Source organism: Urocitellus parryii, chromosome 6 (genome assembly GCF_045843805.1).
Source record: "Urocitellus parryii isolate mUroPar1 chromosome 6, mUroPar1.hap1, whole genome shotgun sequence".
Lineage (NCBI taxonomy): Eukaryota > Metazoa > Chordata > Mammalia > Rodentia > Sciuridae > Urocitellus > Urocitellus parryii.
In genome coordinates this window covers 139,616,122-139,632,493 of record NC_135536.1, presented here as the reverse complement: position 1 = coordinate 139,632,493, position 16,372 = coordinate 139,616,122, and the positions used below count along the sequence as shown (strand labels likewise).

At 44.3% G+C, this 16,372-nt stretch overlaps 1 protein-coding gene across 2 annotated transcripts in view; it reads right to left on the bottom strand.

Annotated features, from left to right (window-relative positions):
* St8sia2 (ST8 alpha-N-acetyl-neuraminide alpha-2,8-sialyltransferase 2) overlaps positions 1 to 16,372 on the bottom strand; it is a 66,328-nt gene that overhangs the window by 20,952 nt on the left and 29,004 nt on the right. The window contains exons 2-4 of one of the 2 annotated variants that reach the window (XM_026394058.2): positions 9,702 to 9,764; positions 5,836 to 5,964; positions 1,944 to 2,201 (exon numbers count right to left, since the gene is read on the bottom strand). In XM_026394058.2, the coding sequence (XP_026249843.1) occupies positions 1,944 to 2,201; positions 5,836 to 5,964; positions 9,702 to 9,764 (450 nt within the window). The remainder of the gene's footprint in view (positions 1 to 1,943; positions 2,202 to 5,835; positions 5,965 to 9,701; positions 9,765 to 16,372) is intronic. The other variant, XM_026394059.2, reaches the window with a different exon arrangement.

Below are 16,372 nucleotides of genomic sequence, written 5' to 3'. Positions count from 1 at the left end.
GACATCCGCTGGGAAGCTTGTTAAAAATACAGAGCCTTAGTCCCCACCTCAGACCTGATGATTCAGACTTTTAATAAGCCAGGTGATGCACACATGTTCCCATTTGAAAAGTACTGGGCTACAGCCTGGACAGGATTCATAATGGAAGAACTCAAAGCAAGCCCAGGCCACCCATTTTACAGACAGTTAAACTGAAGCCCCAAAAGACAATTCAAGTGATATGCTCTGAGCCATGTGACAAACGGGCATCAGAGCCAGAAACCACACTATTTACCGTATGTGCCAAAGAGGATGCTGTGAGCCAAAATCAGCCATTGCCTCCTGAAATTCCTGAGGCAGGGTTTGGTGGAACACAGAAAGCTCGCTGTTGAAAGTCATCCTTCGTGGCAAAGAAAAGAGGCATGGCCTATATGTGTTCCATGAGACCAGCAAGGCCTCCCTCAAGCCTGCCCGGCACCTTGGAAGGAATCTGGCCTTACCAATAACACCCACCACACCTTTGCTCCTCTGGCCTCCAGTCAGACAGATCCACCATGCTTCCTTCCTCTCCCCCAACCAGTCTTTAGCCTGAAGGACTTTGAAAACTAAGGGCTAAGCCTTTGGTTATACCAGAGACAAAGAGACCTGCCAAAGATGAACAAAATGGAAGCCACTTTGGCTACCAGACTGTGATAGCTCTCCAGTCCTAGGGGATACTAAGGTAATTAGACCTGTTCCTTCCCATGTTCTTAGGTTCAAGGAATTCTATGATCAGATCATTTCCCAAAGTCCAGGAACAAGACTTTCTTTGCATCAGGACAGTCCCAACAGAAACATGAGACACAGTGTGAGGATCTTCCTGGGCCAGGAGCTATTTGGAATGAAATCTGAGGCTCCAAGTGTCCTACTTTTGACCAGGGGACAGCAAAGCCTTGTTTTCAAGTCTGAATGGGCTGGGGCCAGGTGTTCTTGGCCATGGGTCCAAACTGAGTCCAAACATCCCCAGAGACTGAAAAATGAGAACTGATATTTTAGAGAAAATGATGGTCAAGTACAAGATCCAAGTTTCTCTGTCACTCCCTCACTTCAGACTTTGACTACAGCATGATGAAGTTACTAGCAGAGTGCCACCCTCCAGGATGCTATAAAGAGCTTTGCCAATTTGGACCAACATCCAAGTCAGCCAGGAGATTTTCTTACTAACCTTTTGTGCCAGGCTCTGTTTAGAGGTTAACAAACTTTTTCTGAAAAGGTGCTAGATAATAAATATTTTCAGCTTTGCAGGGTATACGCTCTCTGTGTTGCTTTAGCAACAACGCTTCAGCTCTGCCCAACTACTGAACTCTGCATCATGAAAAGAAAGCAGCCATTGACAATGTGAAAATGAGTCAGAGTGGCTGTGTTCCAATAAAACTTTATTTATAAAAATGGGGGTGGGGGCGGCTGGATGTGGTGGTAAATGATTATCCTCCCAGCAACTTGGGAGGCTGAGGCAGGAGGATCACAAGTTCAAGGCCAGCCTCAGCAATTTAGCAAGGCCCTATATCACTCAGTGAGACCTTATCTCTAAATAAAATACAAAAAAGGCTGGGGATGTGGCTCAGTGGTTCTGCATCTCTGGATTCAATCCCCAGTACCCCACCCCCCAAAAAATATTTTAAAAAAACAACAGGCAGTTTGCCTCCCACTGCTCTGGATTAGTGATTCTCAACCTTGGCTGTGCACCAGAATCCCTGGAGCTCCCTTGGCCATACCTGCCCTGACTCCCTTATCCCCCAGATGATTTAATTGGTTGGAGGTACAGTCTGGACACTGGAGACAAAGATCCTCAAGTAGCTCCCATGTGCATTCAAGGTTGAGAATAGGGACTAAGCCCACCAACGTGTCTTGTTTAATCTTTTGGGACAACTGCAGTGCTCAGCATCAGTATACCTGCTGCTCTGGGCACCAGTGCAGGTGGTTACCTGATGACGAAGCTGTGCATGTCAATCTCCTGCCCGCAACCACTGTTCAGCAAGACCCCCGAGTTGCCCACAATGGCACAGGTCCGGAAGTGCTTGTTCTTCAGGGGCGAGGTTCTGGGGAGGAGCTCGTACAGGTTCTGGGACACGTTCATTGTACTGTCACGGTCAAAGATGTAATGAATAATGTCTCCGGGCTTCAGGGTCCCCTTGAGGACGGAAATATCCTTCTCAGCATCCAAGAACTTTAAAATTTGCTTCCTATGGAAACCAAACATGCATGAGGAAAGTCTCTAGGTTGCCAGACGCACTTTGCCAAACCAGATTTTCCTGTCCTGTGTCACTGTGTGGGGCTGCTGCACCCCAGCAAGCAGGTAGAGAATAACAAGAGTTCAGATACCCTCTAGGATGGGTTCCAGGACGGACAGAAGGCCCCAGGATTGAAGGAGGTCCACCATCCAGGCTTACGTATGGCACTGAATGTTCCTTGCCCCAGAAATGTTTTAGTTTGGGGTAAACTCAGACATTTGACCCCCCTGCATCACACTCCTCTCAGAGGGATTCAGTGCCACCATGTGAGAGGGAGTCCTGAACTAGGGACATTAAGCCAGGATGACACAGGCCTTCAATCCTCATTGGCTTATTTTCTTTCCTGGAAGCCTTCCTGGGCAGAGGGGCCAAGTAGGGGTGAATGGGAACTTGGTACTGGGAGGGGTACCGCCCCTTCCTCTCTGAGACACTGAGGGGGTGGCCTGCCACTTTGCTGGCTCATCCATTGTGTAGGGCGTGTCTCTGGCTCCCCTCACCTGGAACAGGATTTGTGAATCTCACCATCTCCCTGGTCCACAGAGGAGAAAGGCTCCTTTGTGGTGTTTCAGAACAAAGGTGATCAAAGGGCAGCTGTCTAGTCCTGGGTACCTTTGACTTAGAAGGCAAGTTCTAGAATCATCTAGAAAAGCCCAAGAGAAGGGATGGGGTTGGATTAGGGAAAGAAAGGGTGCCCTCATGGAACCCCCAGGGGAGTTTTACTTAAAACACACAGCCTTCTTCCAGGAACCTAAGCATCCCAGCCAGCTGCCTAAATTACCTCATGAATCTCCAGAGATCATTCAAGCCATAAAGAGAAAGGAATTGGCTACTCAATAAATAAAATAAATTTCATCTCCTGTGGTGAGCCCCTATCTAGACAGACCCAGGGATGCTGGCCTCCCTTCCCACAGAGCTTTGGAGGCACAGAATGCTCATGCTGTCTTCAAATGTGAGGATCTGCAGGATGGTTGCCCCGTTGCACAAAGGGTGACGCTGAAGCCCAAGAGGCTGCTGGATTTGAGATGTGCACAGCCTGTGAATATCACAGGAGGCTGTACGATCAGTCACTTGAGAACTATGGAAACTTCAGAAACTCCAGCTGACACCTAAGACATCCTGATTCTGAGGGGGGCTGTGATTTGCCCAGGTTTGGGGGGCTCTCATATGGCCAAGGAGTACCCAAAACCCTTGGCTGGGTATGACATTCTCCATTCACTTGTCTTTCCACATTTGTGGCCCTGATCTCTTGCTATTATACAGGGGAAATCACCCTTGCTGAATAATTTGTTCCTTTTGATGGAAAACAGGTGCTATTTTTTTTTTAAAACTAGGTTTACCAAGGATTACATAACTCGGCACATTCATATAGTTTGGAAATTACTAAAACCCTTGCAACTACTTACCCCAAAGTATTTAAAAGCAAAGAGAGTCCCTAGAAAGCCCATAAATAAATACCTCTGTGAGGGAATTAATTTCTAACTAATTATGAGAAATGACTATCAATTATTAAGCATCATTGCAAATCACTTGCAGAATCTTTTATTATGAACAATTTTGGTGATTAACTGACTGAAATAGAGGGAGATTCCTTTTCCTTCTGGGTGAAAACACATTGTTCCTCTGAAGGTAGCCGGGTGTTTCCAGGATCCCCATGGAGGCTACAGTCTGGTCTTTGAAAGCAAAGTGCGGGAGCGTGTGTGGGCATGTGGGTGTGAGAGTGTGCATGCGTGTTTCTCTGCCCAGTGGCAAAAGGAAGGGCCAGAGAGAACTGCAGCTGGGGTTGTGTTGCCAGGGGAATTTCACTAATAGGTACAGCGGTGCTGTACATGGTGACCATTAGAAATAAATGTTCACCTCCTGACCCCAGGAACATGTGAATGTGAACTACCTACATTTGGAAATATAATCTTTGCAGATGTAATTAAATTAAGGATCTGGAGATGAGATCACCCTGGGTTACCCAGGTGGGCCCTAAACCCAATGACAGTGTCCTATGTGAGACAGGAGATGAGACTAAGCAAACCCTGTAAGAATGACCTCAGAGACTGGCATCTGCACCCCTGTTCTGTGACAACCCTCCAGTTTGCCCACAGTGAGCTGGAGCCCCCAGAAGCTGGAATAGGCAAGAGGAGGGGGTCCCCACCTATAGCTCTTGGTGGGAATGTTCAGGATTTTGGCCTCCAGACCATGGGAGACTAATTTCTGTAGTTTCCAACCATCAGTTAATGGTAATTTGTTGTGGCTGTCAAAGGGAACTATGTGGTGGTCTTGCTGACTCCAGGTGCCCTGGTCACAGGGGGTAGACTGACAAGGCTGGAGGACCTCCCCACACAGCCTCTGAGGAGACACTGAAGAAGTAGGAGGCTGGCGGATGGTGGAGTTCAAGGACATCTCTTTCAGATGGATTCCCAGCTACCTGACCCATAGATCTCATTCCTCTCTATTACCATACCCCTCATGTCCTCAAACAAACCTCAAGAGCTAGGGAGTGGGGCACTTCCTACCTGAAGGAGCAACTCCCTGATGTGTGGCAACATTGCTGGTGCATATTCTCCACTCCTTCCCCATGCTGATGGCCTGGATGGCCATCAGAGCTCTCCTTAGCTGGTCCTGGTTGTCCTTCACCTTCATCTCCATCTCTCTATTCCTCACTCCTTGTTGGTGCTCCTGCGGCACCCAACACACACACATCAGACTTCAGTCTCTGTGCATATGGGATGTGGCTTGGCACATCTGGAAAACTCCAAGTTGTCCTTCAAAGCCCAGTGCGCTAGACCAGCCTTTCCCGGCAGTCCTCTAAGACCCCTTGCAAAATGAAAACGGCTCCTCATTCCACCTCCTTGTTTCCACCTGTTGCTAAGATGCAATACCACCAAATGAGTATGTCCTCCTCTTCTGCCCTGTCTTTGCTTCTTTTTGTGTTTCTCTGCCTAACACTTCTGATTCATGTCAGCACCTTGGGATGGCAACACAATGCTTGGAAACAAATAGATTATAACCGACTAATATTTGCTAGGTCAATCATGGCTACATCTAATCTAAGTGTCCAGAGATGTTGCAATTATAATTCTTCTCCACATTTCCTCAATCCTACTCTCTGGAGAAACAAACTTCTGTTTTCAGGATCAGGTGTCATGTCAGTTCCTGGGTCTCTCAGCTAAGGGTTTTTATTTTCATGTTGTGGGAGAGGGGCAGGATTTCAAGCCACAAGAACTATGGGAGGGAACAGTTCACCATGGGCAAGAGGAGGACAAACAGGGGTGCAGATGACAGGCAGGCTGAAAGAGAAAGAGAGGCCACCTGTGGCCTCCATTTCCCAGGTGCTCTATGGCCCTAGCCTAAGCCAGGTATCTCAGCAGGGAGTTCCTGCCACCTCCTCTGCACAATTTGCTATGTACACATGCCAGGTTGCTGGGCTCACTCTGGGTTTTATTTCCAATTGATCGTTTACAGATGAAGCTTGTCTCTGCAGGAGGTAAACATTTTATTTCTATTCTACTTCTTTAGATGATGGAGAGGGACAATTTGCAGGCTTGCACTGGAGAAGGCCAAGCCTGCCTCTTGTCCTATAGGTAATTACCAGTACCTGATCCTCAGAGAGAGCGTCTGGTTGTGTCTCCATTTGGACGAAGCTGGCTGGATGTTGTGTTTAATGCTTTCATTACTTCTGTCAACGACAGCTGGAGATGAGGAGCCATTTATTACAACTTCGGCTCTGGAAAGAGGGAAAAAAATAAGTAAAGACGAAGGTAGACATGATCTGTTAGCATGCCAATGACAAGTCTAATAGTTTTGTTTTTGCACGAGCTTGAATGTAAACTTCAGAAGAGCAAAATTGCAGTTATTACCTGAGAAGTGAAGGAAGTCTATTTATCTTCTAGAATGCACAAACTCTCTCCCTTGGGTATAACCTACATACATTCTTAGAGACAGGAAGGGGGGTGATAATACTATTTTTCTACCCCTCCACCCTCAATGTTTCCTCCCAGTGAAACCTGGCAGTCACACCAGAATAGTAATGTTTCCTATTTAAGCTATTGATAAGAAACTCCACAAGTAACAGTTCTATTAGCTGCAAAGCTTCATATAATGGCTTGCAAACTCAATAAAGAGAAGACAAAAGCTTATGCCAGGACAAGGTCTCTGTAGACTGCGGCTTCTCTCTCTTCCCCCACATTCCCATCACTCTTTTGTTGACACAAGAAACATCTGCCGGTGACAGAGTTATTCATGCTGTGTCTCTCTGTCCTACTAGAATGCAAGCGAGGAATCTCTCGTACACATTCCTACATTCCCTCATGGTCTAACATAGCAGGTGCTCAATAAATAAGTGTTGAATTTGACTTTGAAATTGATCCTGGGGGAGCTTGGAGTGGATGAAGGAGCTGACTGGCTTTGTGTGCCTGAGATGGATCACAATTCTGGGTATAAACCATCTTTCCACCTGACTCAGTAACACCGGGCATTAGAGGACTCACTTGAATTCAGAGACTTGAAATCTATGCTAGTAGGTTTCTAAGAAACTAGGCTACAATTATATCTTTAAAGGCAGCACGAAAGCCAGGCTGCCTTCTGCTGTATGCACGCAGATGCATTTGGGTCACATCCGAAGTTCCTTTTGTCTGGGCTGACAGCAGGTCCTCCCAGTTAGAATGATAAGTGTATTTGTGATGCTGAATTCTGGGACTTGAAAGAGTCTAAACCAAACATCTCTGTCCTTTCCAAGTTAAAAGAGATGAAATCCTGTTAGTGAGCTCTAAACCCAATGTTTCCTTTTCCTTTTTTTTTTTTTTTTTGCAGGTAGAGGAGAAATCCATGTGGGGGTGTATATTGTTTCTCTCATTCCTCCCACTCACCCACCTCCATTCCTCAATACTCCTGTCTCCTCTGGATGCTACTACTCATCTCAGATCCAAATATATGTAACTTTGCAGAGCACAGACAATAAAAGGCAGGTGGACTTCTATCATGCAGTCTTAAAGGATTCTATAAGAGGAAACAGAAAAGCTGACCCTTTAGAATTCTTACTGTTTTCATGAAAGAAAGCAGGGAGTAGAGTGGAAGGATTTCATAAGCTGTGTGAATATGGATAAATCGCTTTACCGCTCAGAGCCATAGTTTCCCTATTTATGGAAGGAGAATGAAGAAGAGGAAACTATCCAGCCCTGAGGTTTTAGAGTTCTAAAAGGACCACCGGTATTCCCTGCATGTACCACTGGCTGCTCTCTTATGAGGCTTCAGGAGGAACTGGTATGGCTGCATCCTTTTGATACTGCCTACTTCTGTGACCACAGGCAGGGGCAGTGACCTTGGGATTATGGGTTCAGCAGTTATATCCCAATACCCTAAGCTTTACCACAATTTACAGTAGTCTAAATGACAGAGATGCTGTTAATGTTAGTGGTAAGGACTTGTTAGGACAAGCCTAAAGGGCTTGCTGATGCTCTCATAAGTGACCAGAGCCCAGCATCTCATGGCTTTAAGTGGATTCAGTCCTTGTGATGCTCCCCAGAAACTGGGGCATATTGCAGGGGCCCAGTGTTGCTCAGGAAAGAGGCACCTGCAGAGGTAGGCTATTGCAGAGGTTTGAAGAGGGGATCTGCTCAGAGACTTCCAGAAGGGCTTTTCAGACGTATTTGAGACACAAGGTGGTGAAAGCAGGAAAGGGGAAGAGATAAATGCTGCCCTGGAGAGCAGCCAGATCCCATTTCTGTCCCTACTTTCTACTGTAACCTTGGATGGGACCTTGCATTGCTGCAAAATCTTACTGGACTTACTGGACCCTGGCTCTGTTGCTACCTGGCTGTAGGATGTGGGAAAGTCACTTTGGGTTTCTGGCCTCTGCTTTGTTATCTGTCTCACAAGGTATGGATCAGATATCCCCAGGGACTGCCTCTGTGAGGAGTTCTCATGTGTTCTGTGTCATACAAACACAGCTGGACTGCAGAGCTGAAATATCCCACTTTAGTGAATGTGCCCTTCTGTTTTCAGTGCTCTCCCTGATCCCCTATGTGGCACCTGGGGTATGTTTCAGCCTTAAGCTGTGTCACTTCCCAACTCCCAAAACACACCCTGAGTCACCATTTTCTCATACCACAAACACACCCACAGTGATAATAACAAGTGTCATTGGAGTATCTTCATAAACCCTTACATTCAATAATGTATTACATTATTATTTTATTTGCATGGCAAGCTGAGGTGCAGAAGGTGACACTACCTACCTGGGGACCTAGCTAGCAAACTCAGGAGCTGAATCCAGGGCTACCTGGCTTCCCAAGACAGTTCCCACCTCTCCCACTCAATAAGCCCAAACCTCCGCAAGTTACCATGGGGGCTCGGCCTTGAGGGGAAGGATCTTGTTTCTCCCAAAGGGGGCATCTTTCCACAGTGGAACAGAGAGGAATTTAGGCACACCTGGCCTTGCCCTTTATTTCTGTAATATTTGCATGGTAGCTTCAAGTGGTCAAGAGGTCACTGGAGATCTAGAAGCAACGATGTCAAGGACAAAAGGGGCAGTTTCTGAAGTCAGTCACACAGGGTCAGGGTTGACAGGTCTCTTAAGGTCAAAAGAGCCAAGAAAAAATATGGAAAGGCAAATAACAAACTTGTCTTCTGAATAATATGACCTCTCATTCCCAGCATGAACAAAATAAGACATTTAGAAGCAAGACAAAAACTTCAGTTCGAGCAGTAGCCTTTGTTTATGTCAAGTATCTTGGCACTTCCTCCATTGCTCCTTCAGCTTGGGCTTCTGAGACTGAAGGTCAGAGGTATGGGGCACTTGTCATTGGTGGAGAAGGGGACTTAGAAGCACAGTGCAATCACAGCCAGTGGCAATCCTGGGTCTGTTGGCTTGCAAATTATCTGCATGCTCCCCTGCATCAGTCTGTGCCCTAGTCAAGCTCTGTCCCCAAGGCTTCCAATGTAGCATCATCACATCACATAAGATAATAAAGCTCTTTCAGAATTCAGAGTGCACCTTCAATGATCAGGGTTAACATTACTGAGTTGACTCCCTACATATTTTAAGGGGTCTCAGCAAAGTTCTTGAATGTGTTATTTCCATCTTAACCTCCTGAACAAGCCATCTACCACAATAAAACTGGGTTAAAGTCCTGGTTTCCTTCAGGGTCTCCACTGCTCAGCAAAAATGCAAGTTTCAAGTAAGTTCATTGGTGGCCCAAGCTCTACAAAGTAGGTAGGCTCTTCTCCAGAAAGTAACTCTTAGCCATCTGCGTTTCCATCTCTACAGCCTCTGGACCTTAGACCATTTCATATGATCTTTCATCGACAGCTTCCCCCCAAAAGTGATTAGGGAAATGCAAAACCAAAGTGAAATGAAACAGATCTATTTGCTAAGTAAGAAGGGCACCATCCAGCAAAGAGGAGAAGCAGATTAATAGCTGCCTTACAGCAAAAACAAATGAACACAAAATCTAATTTACAAACCTATTAGATTTGCTATGTAAGCTGTTCACAGCTGATCTGATTGTACCTCTGCCTCCAGAATTCCTGCAAGACAAAGGAAATGCATTATTTATAAACCCAGTTCTTCCTTGCAAAGCCCTCTTCAATCACCAGGAGACCCCACAGCTCACCTGGAGGCCTACAGAGGGAGAAAGAGATCTCATTCTGGATTCTCCAGAATGGGCAACATCCTGGTCCCAGCCATAGCCCAGGGGGGTGGGCCTCCCAGCTCCTCCCCTGCTTCCCATTTGAACCCTTAGAATTAGCACCAAAGTTCTCATTTGAGATTCCCATTTGAGTCTGGAAATAAACCCCATTGGAGTTGGTCTCCCCTGGTTAATCACACAGGACAGCAGGATTCAGCATGACTCAGAGTCTGTTTTAACATGACTTAGCCTTTGCTCTTGCATGGTGCAGCCTCTGTTCTAGTACTACTAAGCACGCTTCAACACCTGCTTTAACATGACTCTGCATCTGTTTTAGCATGACTCAGCTCCTGCCCACTCTTGCTTTCATTCATACGTGGTAAGATGTCTACCACAAATGCCATAACTTTATTCTCTTTTATTGCTGAGTAATATTCCATTTTGTATATATGCCATATTTTTTTTATCCATTCCTCTACTGAAGGGCATCTAGGTTGGTTCCACAGTTTAGCTAATGTGAATTGTGCTGCTATAAACATTGATGTGGCTGTGTCCCTGTAATATGCTATTTTTAAGTCCTTTGGGTATAGACCAAGGGGTGGGATAGCTGGGTCAAACCGTGGTACCATTCCCAGTTTTCCAAGGAATCTCCATACTGCTTTCCACATTGGCTGCACCAATTTGCAGTCCCACCAGCAATGTTTGAGTATACCTTTTTTCCCCCACATCCTCGCCAACACTTATTGTTGTTTGTCTTCATAATAGCTGCCATCCTGACTGGAGTGAGATGACATCTTAGAGTACTTTTGATTTGTATTTCTCTAATTGCTAGAGATGATGAACATTTTTTCATATATTTGTTGATTGATTGAATATCCTCTTCTGAGAAGTGTCTGTTCAGGTCCTTGGCCCATTTATTGATTGGGTTATTTGTTTTTTTTTTTTTTTTGGTCTTAGCTTTTTGAGTTCTTTATATAACCTAGAGATTAGTGATCTATCTGATGTGTGAGGAGTAAAAATTTGTTCCCAAGATGTAGGCTTGGTGACTGACTCATAGTGGGGTAGGGAGGGGAAGTATGGGAGGAATAGATGAACTCTAGATAGGGCAGAAGGGTGGGAGGGGAAGAGAGGAGGCAAGGGATTAGCAATGATGGTGCAATGTGATGGACATCATTATCCAAAATACATGTATGAAGACATGAGTTGGTGTGAACATACTTTATATACAAACAGGGATATGAAAAATTGTGCTCTATATGTGTAATAGAATTATAATGCATTCTGCTGTTATGTATTTAAAAATAAAATCAATTAAAAAAAGAAATAAGATTTCTAGAAAGGCTTTCTGATATGCAAGAAGGAATGGTGAGTGAAATATTGAGAAGTGTGTGAGTGAGTAAATAAAAATAGTGTTGACTAATGAAAAAAAAAAAGATGTCTACCACATTCTCTCCGAACCTGAGACACCACCAGAACTTCAACAGAGGCAGCAAGATTAACTCAACAGTTAAAGATTAACTCAATAACCAACTGTGACAACAATTTGCTTTGTGGTAGCTGGATAAATAATGTTAATGGTGTCACCTTGCAAGGGGTTGGGGCAGGAGGAAGGTGGGGAGGGAGTCCTTTATTCTTTCCTTTGGTGGAGAAGGTTTTGGAGGAAAAGTGTTCTAAGGCCCTTTCCAGTCCCACCTTCTATTTAACTCTGTCCAATTCCATTGCCTGACACACATTTTCATCACCACACTTTGCTATCATGCAGGTGCAGGGCAGATGAATGTACGTGTCCCTGGGAACCCCACTTTGTGTCCCGCGTATGTTTTAGAAAAGTTGTACGTAAGACTGATTATTTTTAATAATTAAAAAACATTTCCCACCAATTTACAGAGTGTGTGGTTTGGGGAAATACTTTGTAGTTTACTCATTTTTTTAAAGGTCTATTTAGCCTTTCAGTCAAGGTATTGATGTGGTCCAAAGAAACAATTACAACCCCTCGGAAGCCATGCATTTGTAGGAACTCTATGATTAAATGAGAATTCTTTGGGGCAAAGTTAAGGTCTAGCTACACTGATTTTTGAGTCTGGATTTTTCTAGCTGTTTTCCTTAGAATTAGGGTACTTATGTATGTGTGTGTGTGTGTGTGTGTGTGTGTTTACATATGCGTGTATTTTCTGGATATATTGAAATGTCTTTTCAACATTATTTGGCAACAGGCAATATCCTCCCATTTCACAGTCAGATGTCTGGACAACAGGACAGGACTCACCAGTGTCTTATCCTGGTGTCCCTTTAGGTTTTAAATTTCATCCCCCCAAATCTAGTTCTCAAAGACACAGTACCATTTTAATTTAACAGCCGCCACTCAGTTGATCTCTCTCCATTTCCCGTTGGGAGGCAGAGCTCTTGTACTGTCCAGTTGGAGTCTGGGAATGCTCAGCCAGTTCTGGCCCTTGTAACCAGAGTCCACTCAGCCTTGCTGGGCGTGCTGTCCCACAGGTCATCATCCTTTCACAGCCAGCCCTGCAACCCCAGCCCTCAAAATCAGCCCTCCTTGTGGAGATATCCTGCTAGGTCAGATATCAAGCTGAGTATAATAATTAAAAGCACAGTAATAGCCCAAGTCTAATGAAAGGTTAACGAGGCAAAAGAGATCACCCAGAAAAGCTGCATTGAAGAATTGATGTGTGATTAAAAAATCATTGTCAAAGAGAATTCTAATTACTGGTTTGGAGTAGCTGGTTAACAATTTGAGGTGAGATGGGAGGAAGTCAGTTTGGCCCCCTTCTCTAGACAGCATAACAAGCTTCAAAAGGATTTAGCCAGTGTTTCCCAAACTTCAGTGATTCCCACTTCCCTGTCTACAACTTTCCCTATTTATCACCTACGCACTGTCAATGACTTAACTTTTAAAAAAGGCTCATCTTTAAAAATTTGCCCTTATCCTAAACAATTCCATCTGGGAAACACAGGTTTGACATCATGATTACATACTCATTTAAAAAAACTCTCAAAAGCCATTAATTCAAAAATATTTACCACGGAATTCCTAAAATCATCTACATTATCACAAGGAGTACCAGGAGTACCTGCACACCCTTGGGGGAAGGACTGGATTGAACAGTTAAGTATTTAAAGGAGGCAAACCATAAGAAATTAATAGAAAAAGAAGGATAAGACTTATCGAGTCTCTGATGAAGGTTGATGAATGTATGTGAAAGACTTTTCTTTTTTTAATTCAGAAGGATACAAAGAAATCATAGAGAATGGAGACAGATCTGATTTCATAAAAACCTAAAACTGCTTATTCAAAAAGCAAACCTCAATAAGCCCAGCTCAGTGATTCTTCCCAAATCTAGGAGTGCTCCAGGTGAGGCCAACACTGCACCCAACTGAATTTTTTAAAATCATTCATTTTATAAAAGTTTCTTGATGAATACCCCATTTGGGACTCTAGCAAAGCTGGACATATACAGGTTTTGCTCTCATGCAGTACAGCTTTAAGAGATGATACAAAGATCCATTCTTCTTGTTTTTGAGTCAGTTCCCCATTTGGCCTCACTAAGGTATAATCGACAAATAGAAATTAAATATACAGTCAACCCTCCAAATCCATGGCTTCATGGCTTCAACCAACTTCACATCAAAAAAAATTTTTTTTAAATTGCTTCTGTACTGAACACGTACAGACTTTTGTCTTGTCATTATTCTCTAAACAATACAACATAACAACTACTAACATAACATTTCCATTAGATTAGGTATTCAAAGTGGAGATGACCTCAAGTATTTCAAAGAATATGTGTAGGTTATATGCAAATACTGCACCATTTTATGCAAGGGACTTGAGCATCCCTGGATTTTTGTATCTGCAGGGGGTCCTGCAATCAATCACCCACAGATACTAAGGACTCTGTGCATTTATGATTTACAATGTGATGTTTTGATATATGTATACGTTGTGAAATGATTAAATTAAACTAATTAACATATCCATCATCTGACTTGTCATTCTTTTTTTTTTTTTTGGTGTTGGTGAGAACACCGAAGATCCACCTGATTGCATTTCTCAAGTATACAATATAGTGTTATTCGCTATGGTCACCACATTGTACACAAGATCTCCAGAACTTATTAGTCCTGAAACTGAAATTTTGTACTCTTGGACCAACATTTCCCCTCCCCTGCCCCAAGCCCCTGACACCCAAGTTGAGAGGGAACCAAATGCCCTGCTAACACCTGGCTCCTCTTTCTCTTTTCCTGCCTCTAGGCCAGGCCCTGAGGAACGCTGAAGCCTGCTGACTTGGGCATCACAAATCCCTATATTTTTTATATCCTGTATTTTCACCAGTGCAGGGGTTTCCAACTTTACCTCTCTCAATATTTGGGTCAGGGTATTTCTTTTTTGGTGGGGTTGGGACTGAGGGTGCTATCTGTGTGCTGTAGGATACTCGGAAGCATCCCGCCTCATCCACTGAGTACCACGGGCAGCCCACAGTGTGACGATGAAAATCACCTCCACACATCACCAGTGTCCCCTGGGACCGTGGGGAAATGGCCTTCAATTGAGGACCTTTCCTCTGACTTTTGGTTTTCATCTGGTGCCTCTCAGAAGCCAGATCCCCCCTTCCACCCTGTTGGCCAGCTTATCCATAACACCATTCTGTGCTGACCCCCAAACCCAGCCCCTGCACCTCCCTAACAACCACCCTGAGTTTCAGTTTTCAGCTACTTTTCCCTTCTCCTCCCAGAGCACTCCACTCCGTTACAGCATTGGTCACCTTATTTTCATATTTAACTATTTCACAACCCACAGATTTAAAGAAATCCTGCCCTTTACACAGTCTAAATGCCTCCTCTTACGGTTGAGAGCGTACCCATTGAGGTCTGGGTTTGTATGCCAGAGTCAGCTGCCGGGGCTGCTCCACCCACAGGGTAACTGCTGACAGTAGGATTCACTATGTCTCTTATTTTTTGTGTTCTGATGCATTGACATCTGGGGCCTGGCTGACCCTGGAGGGATTGCTAGGGTTAGCCGAGTCCTGGAAACAGTAAAGGACTGGCCTGGGAGTATGTCTTTCCAAAACAAATCTGCCCAGCCACAGCCCATAACCCCACCAACTCATTTATTGGGCTGTCTCTCAGGGCCACTATTCTCCTTCTTTAATCACTGGAAGGCAAGATTCCAGGCAACTAGGGACAGCCCCCACACCCCAGAACCCATTAGAATTATTCCAACTAGCCAAACCTAAGTCTGCTTACCCTCCCTTGCCCGTTTCTTCCTATGGAAACCTCAAAACCTCAGTAAAGGCTCCCATCAGTTTTCCCCTCTCCCTCTGCCTCCTGGTCTACCCTGGTCTTCCCTGTGTGTCCCCGCCATGACTTGGTATGCTGTCCCCCTCCTCCGGGGGTCCAGGAGTATAACAAACCATTTTTTTCAATGGCAGTCATCTCTTGATTTATTGGCCTTCCCACACCTAAATAATAATGAAACCTATATTAAAACGGGGCAGGACCCTGTCTTGTTCACTTTTGTAGCTTTGCACAATGCACTTGACCTGGCCCAACTGGGGCTCTGTGGATCCAGTCGAACTTCAACCTTAAATGAAGGCTTTCTGGAGTCTTCCCTGAAGTTAGCATCCCTGTTCCTGTAGGTTCATGAAGTCTGTGCCGTGATGATAGGATGGGGAAGACCATCTTTCAAAGAAAGAATGCAGAAGTTTGGCTTTAGAATGAATCACATGACTTGACAAGGGATTTGGTTTTTTGTTTTTTTGTTTTTTTGTTTTTTTTTACTAATTAGATTTTGTCTCAAATGTTATTAAAATAAGCTGCTACCTGCTTGGTTGAGTGACAGAAGATGATCAGGTGAGAAAAATTTGCTAAAGATAATTCGCAAAGTGCTGAAATCATACAAACACAGATGCTTAGATCATCCAAATGAGAAAATATATGGGAAGGCATTTTGCGCACTATAAAGAACTCCATAAAACAAAGTCTAATATTAGTAATAACAACTGTCCATTTGACCCTTCTACAATATTTCCAGCCATAGTGATGACAGAGGTTGAGCACTTTAAAGGTCTCCATTTTATAAAGTCAATTTCTTTCCTATCACAGACATGATAGTCCTTCCTAGTAGAGTGTATACTGTAAACTAAGGCAATAAATAAGAACAGTTTGATAGCAAAACATAACACCATGCACAGTTGGATCTGTTTTTTTTTGTGTGTGTGTGTGAAAAGCAAGTAGCAAACCTGAAAACTGGTTAGCTCTTCATCCGAGCCCAACTGGTTTTTTAAATTCTTATTTTGCCTGTTACTATTTTAATTGACAAATTCTAAGTGTATGCATTTGTGGGGTACAATGTGTTTTTCTCATCCAGTCCACCACGCACAATTGTGTGCAGGCAAGGTAAAGCGCACCGTCTCGCTGTGTTAAGAGTTCCCCACGTTTGCAGTCTCTCACTGGAGAGTTGGGCTCAGAAAATGCACTTTCAGGAGCTGACAG